This window comes from Cricetulus griseus, chromosome 3, assembly GCF_003668045.3.
Source record: "Cricetulus griseus strain 17A/GY chromosome 3, alternate assembly CriGri-PICRH-1.0, whole genome shotgun sequence".
NCBI lineage: Eukaryota > Metazoa > Chordata > Mammalia > Rodentia > Cricetidae > Cricetulus > Cricetulus griseus.
The window spans coordinates 141,684,810-141,712,487 of NC_048596.1; the positions used below are offsets into that span (position 1 = coordinate 141,684,810).

At 39.3% G+C, this 27,678-nt stretch overlaps 1 protein-coding gene across 5 annotated transcripts; it reads left to right on the forward strand.

Moving 5' to 3' along the window:
- Window positions 1-27,384, forward strand: Nipa2 (NIPA magnesium transporter 2). Of its 5 annotated transcripts, none has more exons than XM_027404749.2 (7): window positions 1-147; window positions 978-1,098; window positions 13,445-13,669; window positions 15,300-15,356; window positions 20,339-20,429; window positions 23,151-23,311; window positions 24,996-27,384. In XM_027404749.2, exons 3-7 carry the CDS (start codon window positions 13,531-13,533, stop codon window positions 25,628-25,630), a joined length of 1,083 nt encoding a protein of 360 aa, XP_027260550.1. In that variant the 5' UTR covers window positions 1-147; window positions 978-1,098; window positions 13,445-13,530; the 3' UTR covers window positions 25,631-27,384. The 5 variants fall into 5 exon arrangements, with proteins under 5 accessions (XP_027260550.1, XP_027260552.1, XP_027260549.1 ...); XM_027404748.2 differs by lacking the exon at window positions 1-147 and adding an exon at window positions 154-335; XM_035442482.1 differs by lacking the exon at window positions 1-147 and adding an exon at window positions 467-485.
- The last annotated feature ends 294 nt before the right edge of the window (window positions 27,385-27,678 follow it).

A 27,678-nucleotide genomic window follows, 5' to 3' on the forward strand; every position in this document is an offset into this window, starting at 1 on the left:
CGGCGGAGCGAAGAGCCCTGCGAGGCGAGCGGGGGCGGGGCCTGAGACTGGGCCCGCCCTGAGCGCGCGTTTTACGTCACTAAGCTGCGTCCAGCTTCTAGGCGGCTGCTCTGGTGCTGGCGGCGGTGCCGCCGAAGGCTGTCCGAGGTAGGCTCTTCTTGGCTCTCCCATGGAGGAGGCGGCGCTCACTGCAGTCCCGGATGCACGAACTTCCCGCGGGACGTCGCCGGAGGCGGTGGCCGTGTGCGCGAGCTGCCTGCGTGGGGGTGTGAGCGGGCACCTGGGTCGGGTCCCGGAGGGAGCCGCGTCGCCCGCCGGCCTGCGACTGCCCTAAGGTAGCTACTTCCTGTAAGCAAGCTCCAGGGCTGAGCTGTGGGCAGTCTCGGCCGTCAGAGGTCGGAGAAAGGCCCCAGGGGCGACTTTCTGTTTCGCGTGTTCTGAGGTGGACGCAGCTTCCCTAGTGATCCGCAGTGAGGAAGTCCATCGTGAGTCGCGTTGCCATTCAGTCCAGCGGAAGTCTGGCTGGTTGGCCCTGTGCGGTCGCGTGCTCGATAAGTTCTGTGTATCAGTTTTATTTGCCTTCATGAGTTCTTAGAAGATGGTTTCAGCCTGCTACAACGTTTTGATCATGATTGTTTTTATTCCGTAGCGCGTAATAGGGTCGATGAATCTTCCATTTCCTGCAATTACACAAAAACGCAATGTTTTGGGATCGTGCTTCTTTCATTTCTTTGCTATAATGTCAAGACATTTAATTTAAGACTATGTCTTAAGTCCTGTTTCTTGAGGTTCTAGATCATGTGCCCATTCGGTACTTTAAAGTTGAAAGAGGAAGTCCGAGAGCAGAGGTCTTTAAACTAGTCAGCTGTGGGTTTTATGGTACTTGTAAAATGAAAAGAACATGGAGACCAGTAACTATTTTTTAAAGTATTTAGCAATTTTCAGTCCTTTCACCAACCTTTATATTTTCTTTGCAGGGTGGAACTGCTCTGCCATGGTTAAATACTTTAAATGGGAATAAAGAATAGCATTCCTAAGAAAATGAAAATGAATAAATCGTCTCTGCTCTTAAAAAGAAAGACCATATTTAATTTACATGTAAGTTAAAACTTGGATTTCTAATAATGTCGCTAAGGTAGATTGGAGATTAGGTACTGTAGTATTTATAAGTATGGGTTTAAAATTGTTAGCCAAGGAACTGGGGAGAAGGCTCAGTTGGTAAAGCTATTAAAGCTGTAATCACCCTCATAAAAAGCCCGGCATCTTGCAGCACACATCTGCCCATCTAGTCTTGTTGAATCAGTAAGCTCCAGGTTCATTGAGACACCCTGTCTGGAAAAAGAAGGTGGAACTATGTTTTCTACAGATGTTGTCTCATATGGGACATCCCCACTTCACCCTATGTGCTGGCATGCACACACAAGAAAAATCAGCTAAATGTGAAGTTCAGGTGACTAAAACCTTTAGATAGCAGTAAAAACCATGTAGAAGTAAAGACCTAAGAACTGAACTTTTAGAGCCAGATATGGTGGCACAAGTCTGTAATTCCAGCACTGGTATAAGGGAATTTATTTCAAGTTCAAAGCCACCCTGGACTACATGGGGAGACTCTTCTATTTTATTTTATTTTTTAAAAAAAACTAAACTAAACAACAAAACTAAAATTTTAAGATTACATAGCAACCAGGTATAGTAGAGTCAGTTTCCTGAGTGACCTTGCCCTGAGAACCCACATTGTGAGATGCTTTCTGTTGCTGTAAAGTAGAAGTAATGCTATCTTCTGATACTGTGTAAAGAAAGTGCTATTAGGGATGAGAAAAACGTTCCATTTACACATGACTAAATAGTGCCCTTTTCTTCTATAGAAAATATAAAAAGCTTCACCTAAACTCTGACTTATTTTATCAATATATGTTGTGATATACACAAGAGCTTCTGTGTAGAATGACATGGTGATAATGGTGGGGTAAATAAGAGAATTAGGTCAAAGGATGCAAAGTAACAGGTAAGTAGAATAAGTTGTGAGATTAGTGTATAACATGAAAGTTATAGTTAATAAAAATTGCATTAGATTTTAAAAGTCCCTGCTTGACAAACTAAAACGTGTAGTACATACTTCTGTAGTGTAGAACTAAGTATATATTTCAGATTAAAACATGCCCCACTGCATATTCAATTTTGTATATACCTAATTGTACTAATTTTATGTGAATAAATTTAAAGTTAACACACTTGTATAAAGTTCTGTGATGACTGTAGGAGAAAAATAACTGTGGTCTGGCAAAATAAATGGATTGCAGGTGTGTTTTATGTCTTTCAGCTTTGTGTCTTGCTTATAGGGGCACCCACATGGTCTGACACATAACATTACTCTACTATGGTATCACTCCTAACTTTGCTCACTTAGAATCAACCATAGTAGTCTCTCCTTTCCCACAAAACAGCTATATCTGCTCTTATGTGAGAGCTTTCATTTGTATTGTTGATTTGTTCTTTGTCCATCCCTTTCTCAGTGTTTCTCATCAAGACCTCTTAGCTCTTTATCACCCTTAATGTGCTGTATTTTTCACCCCAGCATTTACCACTTTACAGTGTCCTTTTATTGTTTTACCTAGTCTCCACCCCAAGAGGTAACTTTCATGAAGATAGGAGTTTTGGTCTGTTTTTTTCCCCCCATGGCTATATTCCCTGTTGATAAATACATTATGTACTCAGAATATCTTTGTTTAAGTAAATGTGTTAGGCAATCCAGTTCTTATCTGAGAGCCACAGTGAAGGAGATTATGATTTATATAAGTAACATTAATACAGGTTAGAAAATCCAGAGTGGTACAGTCTGAAGACTAGGGAATTCATAAAACATGGTAATTACTTTGACTTCTGGAATTCAAGCAATGCTTGCTTATAGGAGTGCCTTTTGATTGGGCCCTTTGCAATGGAGGCAGGCTAAATGAACACAGAAGTAGGAACAGGTTAGAGTGCAGTACACTGATCTTGGAAAGAACACAAGGTATGTGAAATATAGTATTAGGAAATAAGATTTAAAAGTTAGATGTGGGCTGGGCGGTGGTGGTGTGTTGTAGAATATTACTTTAGGGTGTGTTACTTTTGTTTATGCTTTGGAGCATTTGTTTAATGATGCAAAGATGTGTTTGATAAAATAAAATTCATCTGTGGAGGCTGGTCCTAGTCACAGCTAGCTGACTGGAAGTTGTAGGGAGGAGCCAGGTGGAGAAGGGTTTATAAGGAGGGATGAGGCAAAGCACAGGGACTTCTTAGGAAACGTGAAACAGTGAGCTAGGTGAGTTGTTTCTTTTCTGGGAAGTATTTTACCTCAACCTTTGAATCTTGAGGTTTTTTTTTTTTTTTTTTTTTTTTTTTTTTTTTTAAGCAGGACAGAGATTTAAGTAAGTTTCCTCAGTAGCTTTAAAAGAGCCGGTGCCTGCCTCAGGCTTCAGCTCTTGCAGCCTAACTGCTGCTGGTAGCTGCGGAATTACAGTTGTTGAATAGGATAGCCAAGCTTAAAAGGCAACAACAATTAAAAAAAGAAAAACAACAGTGCTGTACGTCTTTAATCCCAGCACTCGGGAGCCAGAGGCAGGCAGATGTGTGAGTTTAAAGCCAGCCTGGTCTACAGAGTGAGTTCCAGGACAGCCCAGGATTTAGAGAAACCTTGTCTCAGGAGAAAAAAAAAAAAAAAAGATTTAGATGTGGAACAAATGAAGGGGTTTAGTTATTAGGCTACAAAATTAAGACTGTGGTAAATAGAGGTGCTTTTTATTTTATCTTGTTGCCCATGTTGTCTATGTACTACACCCTAATTCCTAAGTTTTTAAGTAGGAGAGTAAGATTGGCAAAGATGTTTTCTGCACCACTTGACAGCATTGCGTGGTTTTAATTGGATTAGGGCCAGGAGACATGGTGCAGATCTGATTTAGTAGAGCAGATGCCAGACATGTCCTACAGGTAGAATAGCTATTTTGCCCTCTTTGGGTGATAAGGATGGTAACAGCATTGTCAGATGGGGAGGAGGAGCCCTGGGTTTTGCTGTCAGTTACCTGTTGTGACTAGGACATCCATTGGGCAAAGGAGAGAACTCAGGATGAAACCTTGATTGAGTCCTGGTTCTGCTACTGCTAGTGCATTTAATGTTTCTGCCTGTTTTCTCATTCCTGGCCTCTTCCACATATCTCAAGCCCTTACAGAAATGAAACAGAAAAAATTGCCAAGTTAAAAGCTGTGTGTATACTTGAGTTGGTGTAATTTTTTTATCATTTTTTTTATTTGAATTAGAAACAAGATTGAATTACATGACAATCCCAGTTCCCTTCTCCCTCCCTTCCTCCCCTGAGTTGGTGTAATTTTTAACTTTGCCAATTTTTTTAACATAAATGTTAAATTTACCTGCAAATATTTGATTTAGAAGCTATTCTTTTTTTTTGCATCACCACATATAAGATTTATTACACAGTGTATTCATATATTGGATTATCATACTGTACCCCATAAATGTATATATACATAACTTTGCTAATTTTGGTGATGGAGTTTCTTGTTATTATGTAAAGAAAATCTCAGTGTAGGCTTTGGTCATATATTAGAATACTACCATACCCACCTCCTTAAAATATGAGTTCTCTATAATATAAGTGAATGCAGATAAAGTTTGTTAGCTTTTTTGAGACATATTTTTCTTTGGGAATACTTGTATTTAACGGAAGTTTACATTTTAAGTATGTAGAATCAGTTGTGAAAAATTTAGTTTGTTAAAATTTGCAACAAGATGGAAATTACAAGTTTAAAAATGTGCTTAAGAGTTGAATTTAGCCAGGCATGATGGTGCATGCCTGGAATCCCAGCACTTGGGAGGCTACCTCCAATTTGAGGTCAGCCTAGTCTACATAGCAAGTTTCAGGACAGCCATAGCTACATAGAGAGACATTGTCTCAAAACAAAATAAGATTTTATTTTATTGGGCTAGGTGTGGTGGTGTACTGCCTTAATCCCAGCACTGGGAGGTAGAGGCAGGTAGATTTCTGTGAGTTCAAGGTCAGCATCATTTACAGAGAGTTCCAGGCCAGCCAGGGCCATATACTGAGGCCTGTCTCAACAAACAAAAATTGAATTTATTATTTTCACTATTTTCCATTTTCAGCTGTGTAATCCTCGAACATGGGAACTTTGATCTAAGGTTCTCTGGGCCTTTGAACTCCAGTACCTGGTACACAATATAACTGCTCAGTGTATTTACTGAACAATCTCACACATAAATGATAGTAGCAGTTGGGAGCCACTCTGCCTGAGGCCTTCTTAGAAATTGACAGGGTAGGTTACCTGTCATCTTTTGCTTGAAAATCTAGTTGAATTAAAGCAAATTTGCTTTGCCCTTTCTACCCAGGCTGCACACAGGCTGTGGAGCCTTACTCCCAGCCCTGAAACATATCAATCTGTACTGTACCTGTGGGTACACATATAGAAGCTTAAGGAAGGTGTTGGGGGGTCCTGCGCTGTTGATCACTGTCTCACTGAACCTGTGGCTATATTAGCAACAAGCAAGCCTGAGTAATTCCATTTCTCTGCCTTCTCCTCCTGTTCCCTTGACTGTCACTATATATACTGATGAGGCCATACCTAGATTTTTGTGCTGAGGGTTGAACTTGGGTCCTCATATTTGCTGAGCCATCTTCTATACCCCCTGTTTCTTGCTTAGCTTTATGTAAGCCTGGCCCCGTCTTACATAAAATATGGCATGCACTCTCAGCTGTAGTTGACCTTCATTTACAGAGTAGGAACAGGGTACTCCAGACCATAGACTAGCAGAGCAACTCATTTTCTTTCGGGGCGTTCACACATATATCCTATTATTAAACTGCAAGTCCAAATGAGATCATTCATTTTGATAGTTTAGTGACTGGTGGCTGCCTTAGAATTTGAAGACAGGCTTCCCACTCCTCCCCTTACTGGTATATTTCCAGAGGTAAACAAACAGAAAAAGCAACCTTAATTCTAGAAAGGCTTTCATTTTATCCTAATGTTAACAAAAGTTAATTGCTCCTACTTTTATTATGCCTTATATATGATTTTCCCTCAATGTAAAGTTTCATGGTACCATTTAAAATCTATTCCCCCTTTTTTGTTGTTGTTTATTTTTGCCTGTATACTAACCAAACATACAGAGTCAAGATGGCTTTAGGGGCAAGTTGACTCAATCATGTACAAGTGGCTTTTAAAAATTCTCAGTTATTGTTCTGTTTTTGATGACAAACTTTTTTTTTCTTCTTCCCCTGAGACAGGGTTTCTCTGTGGCTTTGGAGACTGTCCTGGAACTAGCTCTTGTAGACTAGGCTGGTCTTGAACTCACAGAGATCCACCTGCCTCTGCCTCCTGAGTGCTGGGATTAAAGGTGTGCACCACCACTGCCCAGCTTTGATGACAAACTTATAAAGAGTTTAAAGAATTATGTTTAAGTGTTTTGCCTACATGTATGTATTTGTGTGTTACTGGTGCCCTCAAAAAGGGTGTTAGGTCTCCTGGGACAGAAGTTACACATGGCTGTGAGTGCTGTACCTCTGTAAGAGCAACAAGTGCTCTTAACCATTGAGCCAAGTCTTCAGCTCTGTGAAGATAAACTCTTCATCTTCAAACTCACTAAATTCCTTAGGATAAAATGAAAGCCTTTCTAGAATTAAGGTTGCTTTTTCGGTTTGTTTACCTCTAGAAATATACCTCTGGGGGAGGAGTGGGAGTCTTGTCTTAAAATTGTAAGGCAGCCACCAGCCACTAAACTATCAAAATGAATGATCTAATTTGGACTTAAGATGCATAAAATAAAAAAAATACATTATTTTAATCACTTTACCTTATTGGTTGCGGGGGTGGGGTTTTGCCCTGGCATTAGGCATATAGTTTCTTAGTTTCCCATACTCAATCAGAGTAAGAACACACCGCACATACCATGCAGAATCTGATGGGTGTGGTATTCAGAATAAAGAACTGAGAGAGGCAGGCTTTTTAATTAGGGGAGTACCTTGTAGTTCCTGAGGGACATGTGACTGCTTGATTTGATTATTTCTTAGGCTGGCTGAGTAATGAAGCCCACTACTTGGTATAAACAAAATTGCCTGGTTACTGTGGTAAAGATAGTTTAGCTGTGAGCTTTTGTCAACAGAAGCAGAGTATGGAGGGGAATTTGTGGTGAAGCAATTCATGGTTTTCCTACTATATCAGATGTCAAGGCAGCAAATAATATTAGTGTTTTTGTTTTAATTTGTCTTCATACCATGCTGGCTAGTTTTATATCATCTTGGTACAAGCTAGATTCATTTTGGAAGAGGGAACCTCAAATGAGAAAATGCCCTCACTAGATTGGTCAGTGTGCAAGCTGCTAGTGCATGTTTTTGATTGGTGACTGATGTGGGAGTGCCTGGCTCATTGTGGTCAGTCCATGCAGCCCTGGGCTGGTGGTCATGTAAGAAAGCAGGATGAGTAAGCTAGTAAGCCTCTGCATCAGTTTCTGCCTTCAAGTTCTTGCCCTGCCTTGAGTTCCTGCCCTCACTTTGTTTGATGATGGACTGTGATGTGGAATTATAAGCGAAATAAATGCTTTCCTTCCTATGATCTTTTTGGCTATAGTGTTTAATCACAGCATGAGAAACCCTAACGTAAGAAACATACAATTTCCTTATTCTTGATCATATTCTTTCCCTCTCTACCATTCCTGTTAGACCCTCCCAACTTCATGTTCTCATTTTCTCTCTTAAAAACAACAAAAATCAAAAAGAAAAAGAAAGAAAAAAAAGCACACAGAAAACATGGAGTCTGTTTTGTGTTGGCTAACTGCTCCTGGAATGTGGTTGATATACCTAGTGTCACTCCATCAGAGAAAACTGATTTTTCCTTCCTCTCTTGGTAACGAATGGAACTTTATCTACTTCCCCTTCTCAGTGCTGGGATTTTTGTCTGGTTTGAACTTGTAGTCTTTGTGCGCTGTCACAGTCTCTGTGAGTTCATGTTAGTAAGTTATGTTTAAAGATGGTGTTTCCTTGAAGTTGTCTACTACTGCTGGCTCTTAACAGTTTTTGTACCTCCTCTTCTGAGCCTGGGTGCTAGCTATGTGAAACAGCTGGTGGGGGTGGTGGTTTAGGGACAGTTCTTTGCAAGTAAGTGGTGAGGCACAAAAGAGTGTCTTTTTATTTTTTTGAGACAACATCTCACTATCCCAGGCTAACCTCAAACTTGCAATGATATGATCTTTTAAGCACATATTAATTTTATAAAACAATGGACTTAATTATAACTTTTCCATGCTGGAATGTCCTTTATTTCATACCCCCATTCCCTTCTAATGTCTCCTATCACCCTTCCCAGTAGTCTCAAATAATCCCTTCTCCTTTCATGTCTTATTTTTATCATTACTAACTTTTATTAGTATGTGCAATAATAGGTTTCGTTATTACATTTTGTTGTTGTTGTTTTTATTTTTTGAGACAGGATTTCTCTGTGTTACATTATAGAGCAGGCTAGCCTCGAACTCACAGACATCTGCCTGCCTCTACCTCCTGAGTGCTGGGATTAAAGGCGTGTGCCACCACTGCCCGGCTTCATTATCCCATTTTCATTTAAGTATATTATACTTTATTCATATTCTTACTCTATTACCATCTTTAGTTATCCCTCCCCCTGCCCCAATAATTCTTTTTCATCATACACACGAAAATATAGATGTGTGGTGATAGATTATTTATGATTTAGTAAAGTCACTGAAGATCAGAATGCAAAGTCAGCCACACTAGTTAGCCATAGAATCTAAGCAGTGGTGGCATACACCTTTTATCACAGGACTCAGGAGACAGAGGCAGATGGATGTCTATTAGTTCAAGACCATGTAGGGCTACATGTGAGTGAATAGGTCTAAAAGAGAAACAGAGCTCACCCTTTAATCCCAGCACTAGATAGGTGTATAAGGAAGAAGCAATGGGTCTCATATAAGATTCAGTTTCCAGTAACAGGGAAGACAGGATTTCCATTTCAGCCTTGGTAGAGGTAAGAGCTACTGGCTGGCTGCTTTGCTTTTCTGATCTTTGGCTTGAACTCTTCTGTCTCTGGGTTTTCTCTGGGATTTTTTTATATGTGCTACATACAGATTCCACATATAAGAGAAAAATGATATGTTTTTTTCTCTTATTACCCTTTTTTACTCCCTGTTCCCTTGTCTTCATTTTTATTTTTGCCAAGTAGCACCTTTTTAAAACAAATTTGTCATGTTTATGTGTGTGTGAAATCTGAATTGCACATAAGAGAACAAACATGAAATATTTGTCTTTATGAACCTGGTTTGTTTAGCTTAACAATGTTTTCCAGCTCCATTTCCCTGCAGATGATGTAATTTTGTTCTCTGTCTGAATAAAAGTCCATGTGTATATGACATGTTTTCTCTGTTCATTCATTTGGTAGGCATTGGCTATTGGTATTTTTTGACTTGTGAACAGTGCTGTAATAAACATGTGTATGAAGATAATTTTGTGTCATTCTGCCAATTTCTTCAGGTAAAGGCCCATCAATAGTATAGTTAGATTGTATATACTTTTTTTAATTTTTAGAAGTACTTTCATACAGGTACAAATAGGCTGTACTAGTTTACATTTCCATTAATATTTTTTCCTTATTGCCTGCACCCTTCCCACACACTTCTTGTTTTTTTGATAGCCATTCTGACTGGGTTGAATCTCAGTTCAGTTTTGATTTGTACTTTCCTGATGGCTAAAGATGTTAAACATTATTTTTTATATATATTTATTGGTCACTTGTGCTTAAAAATGTGTGTGTGTGTGTGTGTGTGTGTGGTGTATTTGGGGTGTGTGATTGTATTCTTTGGTGCAAATGTAGAGATTAGAGGACAATCTCACCTGTGTGTCTTTGCCTTCCACCTTACTTTGAGACATGAGTGTTGGGATAGTTAAGTTTTTTTTATTTACCATTTTCCCAGACTCTGACCAGTGTCATTGCATTTTACTAATAGGTAGTGTTAATTACTTCCTAGTTTACTTTGATATTTTTTAGTTCTCAAACTTTATAGGCTCTCATAGTTTCCTTCCATATAGCAATGCTGAGCTAGATGATGAAGCTATTTATTATCTATTAATGGCCACTCCAGAATAGGTAGCTTTTTGGGAGGAGACTGACCGGGTGTCAGTTAGCTTCATTCTATTCATCTGTATTGATCTAGAAAACATGGAGCTGCCAGAGCATAAAAGGGCATAAAAGGCCAGTAATTTGCCTAGGACTTAGGTGACTTGCTCATAAACAAGTAAACCAGGTATGTAGAATGGGATAGAAACAGTGTAAGCAGAATTCCGTTTTAAATTGTCATAGTGGTATAGAATTTTTTTCCATCTTGTCCACAAATTCTCCTGCTTTTTCCTTCCCTGCATGTTTCTGTCTCTGTCGCTGGTGGTTACAGTCAGAGCATGAGGAAGTTACATTTAAACTTAAGGTCACACTTGTTCGTGCACATAAAGAGAACAGTACCTTAGGTTGTCTAGCTTATTTCTTAGGTGTATCTGTTGAAATTAGAGCCCGACAGTCTCAGAACTCTTTGCCTAGGAGCTACAGAGTGAGAACTAGGAATCCCTTGAAAGCAATCCTAGAAACATTTTGTATCCATGCTTCTCACATGGATGTTTACACTGATACTGCTGTCTGACCTGTTTCTCCTTCATATGATGGATACTACCTTAGACTATTTGGGGCAGCTTTGCTTCTGGGACTTGGTAGTGATTTCTGCCCTGAATCCTGCAACTTTTCAGCATTAAAGGTGTGTTTTAAAACCTTTAATGTGGCCAGGTGGTGGTGGTGGTGGCGCACACCTGTTATCCCAGCACTCTGGAGACAGAGGGAGGTGGATCTCTTGTGAGTTCAAGGTCAGCCTGGTCTAAGCTTCTACATGCAAACTTTTATTTTTCAGAAATCAGATGAAAACTGGACATGGTCACTCACTCATACCTTGTGATTCCAATATTTGAAATGCTAAGGCAGGAGCTTTGCTGCAGCTTTGAGGACAACCTGGGCTGCAGAATAAGAGACTCAAAAACAACAACAAAAAATAAAGATTTTTAAAAATTAAAATAGAATAAGTAAATAAACATTTTGGTGCATTTTACTTGGTTTCATGTAGTTCTTGGGGATCAAACCTAGGGCTTTGCCATTAAGCTCCCATATTGGAAATTTTATACTTATTGTACAAAGTCTGTTGAAGTGTTTAGTTGTCTTAGGGGCATATAGTAGTAAACATGATCATGCTCACATGTTGAGTCAGCTGTGATAATTCTTATGTTTTCCTGTGTTGTGATCTATGGGCTCTGTGCCGTGTGCTCTTTTACAAGGTTTATTAGTCAGGAATCTCTAAAAACAAAACAGATGGAAAAAAATACAGAGGGGATTAAAAAATTTTTTTAGATTTATTTTTGTGGGGGTGTTTTGCCTGTATGTATGTATACTGCATGTGCCTCCGTACTACTCATGGGAGTTGGAAGAAGGGTGTCTGATTGCCTAGAACTGGAGAGTACTGGTGGTTGTGAGCCACCATATGAATGCTTGGAACTGAACTAGGTCTTTTGCAAGAGGACCTCTCAATTTGAGAGGGAGAGTGGCATGGAAGAGGCTATAGGAAAAAGGGGAAGTTTAGCGAAGTGATGCAGTTATATTTTAATTTAGAAATATATTAAGAGAAAAAAAAAACACAGCTGGTTCTAATATCAGTGAGGGAATGCCAGCACCCAAATAAATGAACTTGCTAGGAGTCAGGGCAGGCAGCCAGAAAGCAGTTTCCTTCTTCCATGTTCTTTTCTCTTGGCTGCTACCTTATGATGTCACCCACATTTAGGGTTGGTCTTCCTGCTTCACATAATCTGATCAAGGAAATAAATCTCTTACAGGAAATCCTGGAAGCTTGCATTTGCTTGATTCTAGATGTAGTTAAGCTGACAACCAAGATTAGCCATCACACGTGGTCATGGCAGGGGACAAAGGAACAAGCAAATTGTGAGGGACTTTAGGTCCACATGCTAAAGTGTCAATCTACCACATAATTTTCTCTCCATTTACCAGAGCAGGCCTGGTAGCCAAGTCCCAAATCGGTGAGACAAGAAGTAGCTCATTGTTGTTTATATGAATCATGATGAATCTCACTCCACTGGTCTTTTCCCTGTGTTTGGAGTGCTACTAACTCTGCGTGGTAACGTTTATTGTTGCTACAGTGCTATATATCTGTCTGCCTCCCTGTTGAATACTAAAAGTTAGCGTTTTTGTTTTGTGTGTACATTTTGTTGGGTGTGTCTTGCTGGAGAATTAAACCTAAAGTTTTGTGCATGTTAGGCATGTGCTTGGCCATTGGCTACTTAGCCAAAAAAACCTGTTACCATTTAATATGGCATACATCTAATGGCACTGTTTGAACAGTGATGTTCTGGGGCCAAGTATGGTTGTATCGATCTGTGACTTCATCCTCTGAGGCAGGAGTTATTTTTACTTCAAGTCCAACCTGGGCTGTATTAGTCTGGGATGCAAAACGCTGAAAAAAAAAAAAAAAGTATCCCTCCCCACTTTGTAAACTTTAGGGTTTTTTTTTTAGTGAAGTTCATGAGTTGGCTCATTTGGAAAATAAATGTACCATCTATTGTAAATCTGTGTTATTGCTAGAGCTGTGGAGTGAGCCTTCTGGTGCCATGGTCCTTATGTCCTCTAAAGACCAACACTATTACACTCCATATCCCAGTAGATATCTTTGTTAAAATTGTCATCCTTTGCTAACAAAGCAGTGCGAAAACTGCCTTTTCTCAGCCTGTTTCCAGATAGGCTAAATAGATTAGCATATACTTAGTGTATCCATACAGCTTCCTTTTCCTTGCCCCTCTCAGGTCTCCCTGTGTTGCCTACGCTGGCCTCAAATTCCAGTTTCTCCGAGTCTGCCTCCTGAGTGCTAGGATCATAGGTGTTTATTACCACACCAAGCCCCAGGTGTATTTCTTAAGGAACAATATGTGCATGAGAAAAATTTTAATTTCTTTATATGAATCCTTAAGGGGTTTGAGAAGTTGATAAGTATATTGATAACCTAGACTTATGTATTGTTATATTTAGTTTTTTTGTTATATTCCTAACAGCAAAATTATGGAATATCACCTAAGGTTGGAAGTAGTTGAAAACAGTTCAAAGATAGAGTTTTTAAAATTAATCCAAAATTTACTTTGTATTACAGTCCAATCTTTTGCCATAATAAGAAATATAATTGGGTTAGTGCTGAGTTTAGATTACTATATGTATTTCTAAATCAGTAGCAGTAAAAAAAATTTTTTTCTTTGAGGACAGAAATGAAGTAAATAATTTGAATTGTGTATGAGCTGTCATGATCATTTCTGAAAATCTCACTTTATTTTGTATCATTTAGATTTGAAGACTGTACCTGCCTCCAGTACAAGCAGTTTCTGTGTTCTGTGATCAATGTCACTCACAGGAACTTAAGTAACAAACGAAATGAGCCTGGGGCGTGGAAAATATGACTTTTATATCGGTCTGGGGTTGGCTATGACCTCCAGCATTTTCATTGGAGGGAGTTTCATTTTGAAAAAAAAAGGTCTTTTACGACTAGCCAGAAAAGGCTCCATGAGAGCAGGTAAGTTATACCCTATAGGTATCAGAAGTACATAGATAACTCACACACTTGGCTTCTTTGCATATGGAAGCACTGTCTTCATGCTTTGTGAATATATTAGAACATTTGAACTGTTTAAGAGATTTCTGAATATTTATTACATAATCAGATACCAGTTTTGTAATGAGAAAAATAAGTTGACAAAAGTAATTAGCTGTTCACTTCTGTAGTTAATATCAGAATAGGGACAGGACAAGTGCCGCCAAATTAGTTTCCAGAGTTTAAATTTCATTATGTCTGCACAGGGGGAAATAGGCTCTCTGAGTGGAACCAGATTTTTGTTGAAGACTGGGATATTTTGTATGTGATAGTGGAATTTCTGACTTCTACTTTAGAAGTTATTATTATTATTATTATTATTATTATTATTATTATTTCAAATTGCATGAGGGAAAGAATGGCCTTGCCGGGCTTGAGTCCTCCACTAACTGACCTGAATGGTGTAGGTTGTTTCCCCTCAAGTTGCTGATGTGTTACATGACCCTGGAGTATAAGTGAACATTAGTTCAATCCATGGATATTCACTACAGTTCCCAGAATTATGAGATATTAATACTTATGTTCCATCTTGGCTGGGCTTCATTTTAGACCTTATTGGACCTCATGAGTAGACTAGACCATTATTGTCAGCCACAGGGTCCACTTTTCTTCCTGTGCCATCTATGTGGCCAAATCTAATTCAACAAAATTAAGAAGTCACTTAGGACTTAATGGACAAGGGAGAAATTACTAGCAGTTCATTGGTTTTCTATAGTGTTTCTACCTTGCTCTTAAGGCATCTCCTGTTATTCTTAAAGTATAGGCTTGTAAAATTCATTCACTTTGTGGGCGCAGTTTTTGGGGGGCAGTTTTTGAGACAGGGTTTCTCTGTATAACAGCCCTAGTTGTCCTGGCTGACTTTAAACTCACAGAAATCCTCCTGTCTTTGCCTCCCAAGTGCTGGGATCAAAGGTGTATGCCACCACTGCCCGGCTCACTTTGTTATGGCTGAAGTACCAGTTGCTTCCTGACTTAGGTTGGTCAAGGGAAATAATGAAGGAAAAAGTAGATTGTCTCCTGGCAGCCTAGATGATGAGCAGTTCTCAGTCTTTGTATGAGCACAGTGCTCTCTCAGGTTGGGCTGCACACATCTAAATAGCTTTCCCCCTTGCAGACTGACTCCTTTGAAGGTGAGCTACTTCTGTATGGCTTTCCCTCCAGATTGGCTCTCATTCTGTCTGGTTCAGGCTTTCCTGGAACTTTATAGCCCAGGCTGGCTTCAAACTTGTAGGATTCATCTTGCTTGAGAATTCCAAGAGCTGGGATTGCAGGTGTGCACCACTATGCTCAGTTTTATTATTTTGTTGGTTCATTTTCCTTATTAAAGCTGCTGTTTAAACAACAAGGGTTAGGTTTGTTCTTTAACTCTAGCATAGTACTAATGTAAACATTTTGAAGATTTGTCATGATCCTATCTTTTCTAAGGCTATCATGAAATATTCAAGAAATCTCATAATCAGACATTTTAAAATCTGTGATTACTTAATAGTTCTTACAGGTTTTACAAGAGAAGATAATTTTCCAAAGAAATGAAATATTTCTTCATTCACAGGTCAAGGTGGCCATGCATATCTTAAAGAATGGTTGTGGTGGGCTGGACTGCTGTCAAGTATGTATAGACAACATTTCAAGTAAACATTATAGCTATATGTTAAAATATTGACATATGTTGTTACAGTTCATATTAGTAAACTTTAAAACTTTTATCTTGCTTCTCATATGTTAGACTCAAAATAGATTTAAGCCTGTAGAAATAAATAACTCAGTTAATTGCTTATTTATTTTGAGTAAGATCTTTAAAAAAAACTCATCAGATTAAAACATTTTTGATATATCTTTTCCTTTAAAAACATTTACAGGATAAGTAGATTAAAAGGTGTGTGTGTGTGTGTGTGTGTGTGTGTGTGTGTGTGTGTTGGGGGCACGGAAGAATATATACTTGGCTAATATGTAAAACACCCAAGATTTGGTTCCCCAGTGCTGCCAAAAGGAGGGAAAAAAAGGTAAATGGTAAGGGAAAAAAAAAAAAAACCCAAATTTTTAGTTCTTTTCCTTTATTAGCTCTCATTCTAAATTGGAAAGGAAATATCTTTCTAATATGATATTTATTTTGGTGATGAGCACCTGTTGCTCTTGTGGGGGACCTGAGCTCCATTCCCAGCACCCATATGGTGGTTTACAACCATCCATAACTCCAGTTCTAGGGTATCCAACACACTTTTCTGACCTCCATGGGCACCAGGCATGCTCATGCTGTGCATACCTACATTCAGGTAAAACTCTCAGACACAAAATTAATTTTGGGGGTGGGGGTTCAAGACAAGGTTTCTCCATGTAACAGCCTTAGCTGTCCCCGACCTTGCTCTGTAGACCAGGCTGCCATCAAACTCACAGGCATCCACCTGCCTCAGCCTCCCAAGTGCTGGGATTAAAAGTGTGCACCAAAAATGAATCTTTTAAAAATGTGAGATAAATTGTCCTTAAGACATCTGAGACTTGAATATTCGACAGGTGCTTATCTGTTGATCATGTCTTGTATGCCAAGGATTGTTCTTGGTGCTGAAGATATACTAGTAAGAGGGGAAAAAGCACCCATCTCCTTCAAAAAAAAACCCCAAACCCTATTTATAAGAAGCTTATATTGTAAGTGGGGCAGACAGTAAGTAGGCATAGGTGTGTGTGTGTGGTGCAAAGCTGGAAGGGGGATATGAACTGGGGAGTAGATAGACCGACTTTTAGATAGGAGACCACGAAGGTCACACCTTACTTTACTGTGACTAGCCTGTGAATGTTTTAGCCTCTATGATGCCCCCAGTTATTCTTGCCTCCTGGTAATCACACTTTTGGGTAATCCTCTCTTACATGGAATTAGTGCTGGCCCAGTATGATCACAGAATCCAGGAAGTCATGATGTACTACTTCTAAGGCTGCATCATAATTGGAATTGCAGCATCCCCCCCCCTTTTTTTTTTTTTTTTTTTTGGATTGCTTGATTTTGGGAAGCCAGATGCTATGTTGTGAAGACATTCAAACTGTCTTTAGAAAGATCCCTGAACAACAGCCACCTTGGAAAATGGCTGTAGCCTCCAGAGACTGTTGAAGTTTTGCTATACATCTAACACAAGTTCTTGTTTTTTGTCCTGGAACTTGCTTTGTACACCATGCTGGCCTTGAACTCATTGAGATCCACCTGCCTCTGCTTCCCAAGTGCTGGGATTAAAGTTGTGTGTTGTCACTGCCTGGCTGACAGAAATTCTGAAAAGATCCTGACCATTTCCTAAAGTCTGGGCCAACAAATCTTGTCAGTAAACTATTTAGAGTGATTTTGCTCTCTTAACACTAGAATATTTAAACCTCAGGAAGCATTCAGAGATCCTTTCAGAGAAAAGGGGGCTTTTGTTAAGTCATGTGGGCTTTTGGCATCACAGAAAGTGGTTTTGCTTGATGTTAGATGGAAAGCCATTGGAGATCCTGAGCAAAAGGTGTGGTGTCATTTCTCTGGCTGCCTGTTGATGCATAGACTATGTAGAGACTGTACAGTCAGGCTACAGAGGTTTAAAAGAGGTGACAGTATGGACCAGGGGAGTGCCAGGGAGTATAGTGAGAAGAATTCTGAATATGTTTTCAATGTAGAACTGACAAGATGTATGTATTTTCTTACTGATCAAAATGCATGGTGTAAAAGAAGGACATTGAAGACTTGGCCACAGTCAATACAAATGACTGTTCTGGTGCTAAAGATATAGGAAGGACCTGAGCAGATGAGGAATTTGTTCTGAGTACATTAATGTTAAAAGTTCATATAAAATATTTAAGCAGATAGGTGAAATTGGCAATTAAATGGACAGGTCTGGATTTCTACCAGGTCATTCAGACTGCTGCAAAAAATTGGAGTTGCTATCTATGGTAAAGTCAAAATACTGCGGGAGGTCATTAGGAAGTAAGAATATGTATAAGTTCAAATATCAGATACTTAAAATATAGACTTAGATACATTGAGACTTCAGGAGTATAGGAGAAAAGATGCTGCCTCCCAACAATTGGGAAGCAGAGGCAGGCAGATCTCTGTGAGTTCAAGGCCAGCCTGGTCTACAAATTGAGTTCCAGGGCAGCCAGGGGCTGTTGAAAAGAAAACAAAATACATTTTTAAAAAAGTAGTTTTTTTGGTTTGTTTCTTTTTCCCCCCATTTAAATACAGGATCTCACAGTGTATGGTTGCTCACACACCTTTGATCCCAACATAAGCAAACAGGTCTCTGAGGCCAGCCAGAGCTACATAGTTAGGACCTTTCTCCTCATTAAATCAACATTTATAGCCCAGGCTGGACTTAAACTGCTAAGATAATTGCTAAGGACGATCTTCAACTTCTGACCTTCCTGCTCCCCCTTTCTTAGTGCTGGGATAAAGGCATGTGCCCTCACCTAGTTTTACACACAACTTTTTTTGAGTATCAGGAAAAAGTACAATTGGATGTAGTGGTGCTGTACTTGAGCCAGGCACAGTGGTTTGTGCTTGTAGCCCCAGTTACTCTTTAGGTGAGGCATGACAGATCATTGGGAGTCAGTGAGGACAATGTAAGAATAGAAACACTACACCACTCCCTCCCCATTTGACAGTGGCATGTGATCAGAGAATAGACTGTGGCCAGGGAGAAAAGATGTGCTGATTAGTTTTGTCAATTTGAAACAAACTAGAGTCATCTGGGAAGAGGGAACCTTAGTTGAGGAATTGCCTCCATCACACTGGCCTGTGGGCTTATCTGTGGAACATTTTCTTAATGATTTATGATGAGAGGGCCTGGCTCACTGTGGCAGGTGTCAACCTGGGCAGGTGATCCTGGGTTGTATAAGAAAGCAAGCCAGCTAAGCTGGATAGAGATGGCACAGTGGTTAAGAGAACTTTTTGCTCTTACAGAAGACCCATGTGGTGGCTCACAGTTCTAGGGAAATCTGAAGTCCTCTTTTGATTTCCTTGGACAGCAGGCACACATGTAGTGTACATGTATACAGACAAAAACATTCATACACATTATTCATACACATATATATTAAAATTTTTTATTTTTTCAAAAAAGCCAGTAAGCAGCATTCCTCCGGGTTCCTACCCTGAAATTCCTCAGTGATGGACGTGAATGAAAATGAAAATGACAATGGATGACACTACTTCGTATGCCTGATCAAAATGTAATAAAAACATGAAGCTTGGAATGGTGGCTGGCACATGACTATCTGTGATCCCAGTACTTAGGAGGCTAAGGCAGAAAGATCAAGAGTTTGAGGTTAGGAGCTGGAGAAATGGCTCAACAGTAAAGAGCACTGGCTGCTCTTCTGAGGACCTGGGCTCAATTCCCGGCATCCACATAGCGGCTCACAACTGCCTTTAACTACTTTTGTGATATCTGATACCCTCTCTGGCTTCTATATGCACCAGGTATGCACAGGGTACACAGACATATATGTAGACAAAGCACCCATGCACATAAAATAAAAACAAAATTAAAAGTATGAGTCCAGTCCAGGTTACATAATGAAAATTGGTCTCAAAAAAAGTAATTAAAATAAAACAAAGAAAGAAAGAAAAAAATACTTCCCACCACTACTAGCAAACCCCTGCCAAACAGAAGGCAGTATTGAAGTGATATAGTAATCGCTTCAATTACTGATCAACGGGCCAACATTTTCACTGAAAAGAAGTTACAAAGCTGGAGAAAAAAGTCCTCCAAAAGAATAAAGAGCTAATGTGATAGTTGAGGAATAGCCTTTGATCCAGGACCTATAATAAGCTCTAGAAATGACACCCTAGAGCAGTTCTTCTCAACCTTCCTAATGCTGTGACCCTTTAATACAGTTCCTCATGTTGTGGTGACCTGAACCATAAAATTATTTTCCTTGTTTCTTCATAACTAATTTTGCTACTGTTAATGAATCTTCTGTACGTATCTGATACGTGACCCCCCCAAAAGGGGTCATGACCCACAGGTTGAGAACTGCTGCCCTAGAGGAAGGAGGTAAGAGATAGTGGACCTTTGAATTGGACTAACAAGGATCAGACTTTGGTTGCCAATAATGGAAACTATTGCATGTTCTGGGCTGAACTCTAAGGCTGTGTCTTAGAGTGAGGTAGACTATATACTGGCTTATCCCTGGATAACTGCTTTGCTTTGCTTTGCTCCTGAATCGCCAGTGCCTATGTACCTGGCAGAAATCAAAAATTCTCTATTGAAAATATATCCTCAGGCACTTAATGTCTTTAAGGTTGGGTTGTTGAAAAAGAGGATGCAGTTAAATCTTGTGAAATTTACCTTTATATCTTTATATCAGTATCTGCTTCTTTTAATTATGTTTGCTATCCTAGTTTACAAATATCTTTATTAACTTTAAGCATAAATTATATTTTTAAAAATTAAAACTAGATTTGTTTCTTGAGTTGGATACCAGATACTGGCAATTTACAGCACTAATAACATACATGAGAGAAGATAGGGAAGTTATTGAACAACAATATAGTTGAAATACATATGTATTGCATAAAATGCAGGCATAGTCAAGTTGACTGCATTCTTAGAGGTGTTTTTGTTGTCCATCATTCAGTGGGAGCTGGTGAAGTGGCCAACTTTGCTGCGTATGCGTTTGCTCCAGCTACACTGGTGACTCCGCTAGGCGCTCTCAGCGTTCTTGTAAGGTAAGGTTCTACATTTGACATGTAGAAAAGGTGTTTTCATCTGTCAGATACTAAAATGCTGTTTGATTATATGTTAGTATACTTGAATAACCTTGAAGACTTTTTAATATTTTGTAGTAATGTCTTTTCAAAGTACTCACTTTGTATAGTTACTGATTTGTGGGACAAAATCACTTTATGCTTTCGCTTGTATACAGGACCAACATGTTAATGATTTCAACTTTAGAAAAGTCAAATTTACAATTGCCTAGCTAGCATTTACCATTCAGGATACACTTACTATGGTAGATTGGATACCATAGAACATTAACTACTATAAAACATCAAGCCTTGGAGGAAGTTGTATGCCTCTAAAGACTGGCCTAAGGTACTTGTTTTGCAAGACCAACATAAAACTTTTCCTCTTTTGTTACTGTAATGATTAGTCCAAATAGCTAAGCCTGTTTGAAGGTTATTTTTTCCTCTCCATTTTTTATTTAAATTAGAAACAAGATTGCTTTACATATCAATCCCAGTTCCCTCCCCTTCCCCTCTTTCCCTGCCCCCCCCCCACTAACACTCTACCTATCCCATGCCCTAAAAGCTCCCCAGGGAGGGTGAGGCCTTCCATGGAGGGGGGGGTCTATAGAGTCTGTCATATCCTTTGGGATAGTGCCTAGACTCAGGGAGTATCCCTCTATCCACATGGGCTCTCAAAGTCCATTCCTAAGCTAGGGATAAGTACTGATCTATTACAAGAGGCCCCATAGATTTCTGAGGCCTCCTCACTGATACCCACGTTCATGGGGTCTGGATCAGTCCCATGCTGGTTTCCCAGCTATCGGTCTGAGGACCAAGAGCTCCCCTTGTTCAGGTCAGCTGTTTCTGTGGGTTTTACCAGCCTGGTCTTGAGCCCTTTGCTCATCACTCCTCCCTCTCTGCAACTGGGTTCCAGTTCAGTGCTTAGCTGTGGATGTCTGCTTCTACTTCCATCAGCTGCTGGATGAAGGCTATAGGATGGCATATAAGTTAGTCATCAATCTCATTTTCAGGGGAGGGCATTTAAGGTAGCCTCTCCTCTGTTGCTTAGATTGTTAGTTGGTGTCATTCTTGTAGATCTCCAGACATTTCCCTAGTGCCTGATTTCTCTTTAAGCCTATAATGGCTCCCTCTATTACCTTGCTCTCCTCTATTCTTTCCCCAACTCAACCTTCCTGCCTCTTTGAAGGTTTTTATTATTTTGAAAGCTGAGAACTTTTACCACCCTTTCTAATAAATTACATATAAAATAAAATTATGTTTTATCTTTAACTTTCCTTGTATTATACTATGATCTTACTTGTTTACCTGCACATTCTTTTTAGATTTGGGTAAAAGGAAGTTATAAAAACTTGTAATTTGCCGGGCATTGGTGGCACATGCCTTTAATCCCAGCACTGGGGAGGCAGAGGCAGATGAATCTCTGTGAGTTCAAGGCCACCCTGGTCTCCAGAGCGAGTTCTAGGACAGCCTCCAAAGCAACACATAGAAACCCTGTCTTGAAAAAACAAACAAAAAACAAAACCTTGTAATTTATAGGCAGACTAATTAAATATTCCCAGTTCATTGTTTCCAAACTGTATTTCCAGGTAACTTAGGATGATTATAGGCAAATCAACACATAAGGGTGGGTAAGATGGCTCAACTGGTAAAAAGTATTGCTGCCAAGTTTGATGATGAGTTTGATCTCCAGGACCCACATTGTGGAAAGGAGAGAGCCTGCTTGTGTAAGTTGCCTTCTCACCCCCACACAGAGAGAAACAGAAATGAATGCCAGCGGTGGAGGAGATAAATAAACTTTAAAAAGATGGCAAACGTTAGTAGATTGAAGTTTGGTAACTTAAAGCATTGGGTTGGATGTAGATTTTTTATAAATTATAGCTCTTTATACTGTGTATTTCTTATAGAGTCTTGTAGTAAAAAAGATGGTAAATGCATAGTTTCAGTGTATGTCAAGCAGGTGATTCATTTTGTTCCAGGAGTTTTAGGACAAAGATACTGATGGTAATAGACTAGGTTCTGTGGTTCATACCAAAATGCCAGTCTGAGAGAGAAGCCGTAGAGATGGCAAGACAGAAACTGCCATCAGTATACTATGCTGGAAAGACAAGGGACAGTGTCTGTATTAGTGTTTTTTGGGGTACTGACATGAGCTCCCAGTTGATAGAGGGAGAGGAAGTATTCACAGCCAAGCAGTCTCAATCAGTCTGGTTAGGCTAATTGATTAGGAGGTCCTAGTTACTGTGGCTATAGGGATCGCTTTTGCTTGGGAGGCAGTTCATACATGACGATGGTTATTGATCAGACTTACTCTTTCAATCTAAGATGATTGCAGGATATACTTACTGAGCAAAGGAAACACGTGCAAAAGCCACTTTTTTTTTTTTTTTTTTTTTTGAGACAGGGTTTCTCTGTGTAGCCCTGATTGTCCTGGAACTCACTCTGTGGACCAGGCTGGCTTTGAACTCAGAGATCCTTCTGGATCTCTGCCTCCAGAGTGCCACATTTTTATCTTACTAGTTGGATGCTCATAAATCCAGGTAAAAGCAACCTTTAAGTCTTCGTTATAGTTTTCTGATTTTCTTTGTCTAAAAGCAAGAGGTGTTTTTGTTTGAGCTCAGTAATCTGTATTGCTAGTCTGTTAATTTTTAAAAGTGAGAAAAAAGCTAATTTAAATGTTCAACCTTTTATTCTTCCTTTTAGTGCCATTCTGTCTTCATACTTCCTAAATGAAAGACTTAATCTTCATGGGAAAATTGGGTGTTTGCTAAGTATTCTAGGGTCTACAGTTATGGTCATTCATGCTCCAAAGGAGGAGGAGATTGAGACCTTAAGTGAAATGTCACATAAGTTAGGTGATCCAGGTAAGAAGCTTCATCAGTGTTACTATACTTAACATTTTAACTTGTTTACTTGACCGTAGTCAGTGAATATCTCTTCATAGTGTCGCAATGAAACCTCTAGTCTTAAACATTATGATTACTTCGTTCTTTCCTGCTTCTTTTATATCCAATGTCTCACTTTTTAGCTCAGGCTGGCCACCAATTCCTGGTGCCTGCCTCAGTGTTTAATGTCCTGGGCTTTAGGTGTGCATCACTGTCCCCTTTTCTTGTATTTCTTGAAATTTGCCTAAAGTGATAGTTGTCTTATTTGCTTAATTACTCCTGTGAAATTGCCAATTCCTCTTAGAATTCTTGTCTGAGTCTACTCTCAAGCACATTAGGTAGCCTGGGTAGACTTTGAAGCAGTGTCCTTTCTCTCTCACCTTTATACTGTTCTACAGTGGGTGAGTGTTCTGAGTCACATTCTGTTGCAACATGTGTAATCCACCCTGTGTGGGGTGTGTGTGCCTGGGAGAGGGAGGGAGGGTCTCAACTCTGGTTGTCTGGAGCTCTGTATACACTAAGATGGCCTCAAACTCACAGAGATCCACCTGCCTCTGCCTCCCAAGTGCTAGGACTAAAGATTCAGTTTTCTCAGGTTTGCTGTATTATTGAGTTATCCTATACTTTCTAGCACGTAAAGTATTTCTATTGGTGCTTTTCTGTCCTTGTTTTCATCTGCTTTAAATAGCCTTTATTTAGGGAGTTTGAAGCAGAGTGGCTTTTCTTAGACTTGGTTTGTTTCCTGTTCTTTGGTTTTGTTTTGTCTTTTTTTTTTTTTCTCTTTTTGACACAAGGTCACGTAGCCTAGGCCAGCTTCAACTTTTGCTATAGTCAAAGATAATCATGAATTCCTCATGGTTCTTTCTGCCTCCTTTTCCAGACTGGTAAGGTTATGGGTATATGCCCCACCTACATCCCCTTTCCACCTTTTAATCTTACAATGCCTAAGGTCATTTGTGAGCTCTCTGCAGTGGAGTGCAAATCTGAGAGCTGTGCCTGGCTCACATGATTGTACCATTGGCCGCTGTGCTGCATAACTCTTCTCCCTACTCAGCCAGAACCCCAGCAGTTTTTAGGTTCTCTTTATGATTTGATGCTTATCCTAATACTTCCCTTGTTTTCAGATGTGTCCCTTTGATAGAAAACAACTCGTAACTCCTGATTTTTGCATGGGTAAATGTTGGATATTCAAGGGTACTTTCTGCACTTAGCCTCCATTGGCTTTTCCTTCCCTGTTCTGATTACCATTTCCCTTTGCATTGTGAGTTAAAATACTTAAGTAGGCATAAGAGATTCCTTTAAAAATGTTAGTGGTGTAAGTTTTTTTCTAAGCTATGAGTTATATTTTAATTTTATAGTATGTATTTTAAAGTGATACTGTGAAGTATTAGACAAAGGGCTTTTCCCATGCTAGGTAAGCACTCTGGCTTCCAGTGTGTACTGTTGTTACATATTACCTTTCTTTGTTGTGAATGTGTTAACTTCTATTAGTAACTTACAAATTCCATTAAAGTACATTTCAAAATTAATTCATCAAATAGGAGTCTGCTTTATACTCAAGATAAATCAGAATACTGGGAGATACATAAGCCATTCCTATTGAGTTTGTTTTGTTATGTGCATTGCATTCTGACTTAATATAGCTTTTCTTTGCTTCCTCTAGGTTTTGTTGTCTTTGCAACATTTGTGGTCATTGTGGCCTTCATATTCATCTTTGTGGTAGGACCTCGACATGGACAGACAAACATTCTTGTGTATATAACAATCTGCTCTATGATTGGAGCATTTTCAGTCTCCTGTGTGAAGGGTTTGGGCATCACTATCAAGGAGCTGTTGGCTGGAAAGCCTGTTCTGCAGCATCCCCTGGCCTGGATTCTGCTGCTTAGCCTTGTGGTCTGTGTGAGTACACAGATTAATTACCTAAACCGGGCTCTGGATATTTTCAACACTTCCATTGTGACTCCAATATATTATGTGTTCTTTACAACTTCAGTTCTGGCTTGTTCAGCTATTCTTTTTAAAGAATGGCAAGATATGCCTGTTGATGATGTCATTGGGACTTTGAGTGGCTTCTTCACAATCATTGTGGGGATATTTTTGTTGCATGCCTTTAAAGATGTCAGTTTTAGTCTAGCAAGTCTGCCTGTATCTTTTCGAAAAGATGAAAAAGCAGTGAATGGCAGTCTTTCTAGTATGTATGAAGTTCTTAATAATAACGAAGAAGGTTTACCCTGTGGGATTGAACACACTACTGGTGATACCATCTCCCGTAGAAATGGAAATCTGACATCTTTTTAAGGATATGATTGAAAACCTATAATTGTTAAGTGATTTTTGAGTATCAGAATGTATCTGGGAAAAAAAAAACTGTCCTCAAATAATGTCCTCTGAAGACAATCTTTTTTAAGTTTTCACTAATTTGGATCAAGAAATTACTTTTCTTATATTTAAACAATGGTAGCTCACTAAAATGACCTCAGTACATGGCTAATTTCTAGTAACATTGTATTATTATAAAGGTATTTTACATTTTTATTCATTCTCCAGAAATCTAAATGCACTAATGACAATTTTAAGCCTATAAGCCTATAAAAATGTTTTATTTTTTTTCATTGGTGATGAACATTAAAATGTACATTTGTGATTCCTATTCCATCAATCCCTCACCATACTAAGGTTTTTGATTATAAATATATGTGTGTGTGTGGTTCCAAGAAAATAATTCTCAGGTGGTGATTTGTCACCCAAACATCTGGTTTCCCACTCGAATTTGATGGCCTCCTTTTGGAAAGCACCAGTGTCCATAGTGACTAGAGGTACTTCCTGTGTCCATAGTGACTAGAGGTCATCTCATGTGAGCTCTTGGACATTTCGGTATATGTTCATGATGGACTGTGTTGTCATTCAGCCCTTTTAACAACTCTGGGATGTCAAAGATGACTTGTTCAGTTTTTTTTTTTTTGGTTTTTGAGACAGGGTTTCTATGTGTAGTCTTGGCTGTTCTGGACCTCACTCTATAGACCAGGGTAGGCTCAGACTCAGAGACCTGCCTGCCTCTGCCTCACAAGGACTGGGATTAAAGGTGAGTACCACCACCACCTGGCTCATGCAGTTTGTTAAATTTAGAAACTCATGCTTGGATAAAATGACAAGTTGGAACAAGGTCCTTACTCTGATTCCAAATGCTTAGATTTAAAATGTTTCTAAAAGATGGTCTCTTATTTTGCTTAAGAGTTTAAACCTTACACATTTTGGTTTTTTTAGAAACTGTGAAGAATGTTTATGGAAAGATGAGAACAAGTACAAAAAAAACTAGGCCAATGTTAGGAGCACTTTCCAGCTTGACCTTCCCATTTCTTAAGTCATGTATTGGCCAAGCAAACAAACACACACCCTTCCCTCCAGACTACCCCATTAACAGGAAGAACTGAATTTAGGACCTATGCTTGTTTTCTGTTCCTGACCATGGCTGCATAGTGGCTTAGTACCAGCTTTGTGAAATCTTCATTTTGGGGAGTGTGGGTGGGTGGGACAGCTTTGTCTTACTATTGCCACTCTGAGGAGCTCTTACCTTTTTTCTCAGCTGCCATCTGGGTGTCAATATTCTACACAAATGTTCTTACACTGAGCTACATTTCCAGCTTTCCTATGTAACTTCAATACCAGAGATAATAGTTTGTTTTCCCCTTCCCACAGATAACTGTAAGTCTGTTTATGTACTGTATGTCTTATTTTTGCACATGTAAAAAAGCCAGTGTTCATTCCCTTTGGAATGAAAAGTTTCCTCATTGAGAATGTGTTGTACGTAAAACACTTTATACGTACATAATCTTGTATACAAGCATTTATTTGGGCTATCATTTGGTAGTATAGTCATCAACTTTTAAAATCTACACTTCATAGAGTACAGATGCAATTACCACTTCATATCAACAAAAATACTTTAGGTAACTTTTTGATAATAGGCTTATTAAAGATGTAACTCAGGTTTACAGTACAGCAGGATAGTACCTGTGTTTTATTTTCTGTGTAATAAACTCAAAGCTTTTGGACTTTGGTGTTTCCCAGCCCAATGATATTTCTTGCTATCTTCCTTAAGCCGTCCTTGAACTCTGGGCTCCAGTGATCCTCATTCCAAGGGGCAGCTGGGAGGATGTCAGTCACAAATCACTGTACCCAAGTCTCAATTTCTATCTGCTTTCATAGTTCCAATAGTAGAGCCAAAGTGGGTTTGTGTTTTTCAATTGGTATGTCATATGGACCAACTGAAGCCGAGTGAGACAATTCCCCCAGCAATTGGGAAGGATGAAGGTTGGTGGAGACAGGGTTCAAATTCTCCCCAGCCC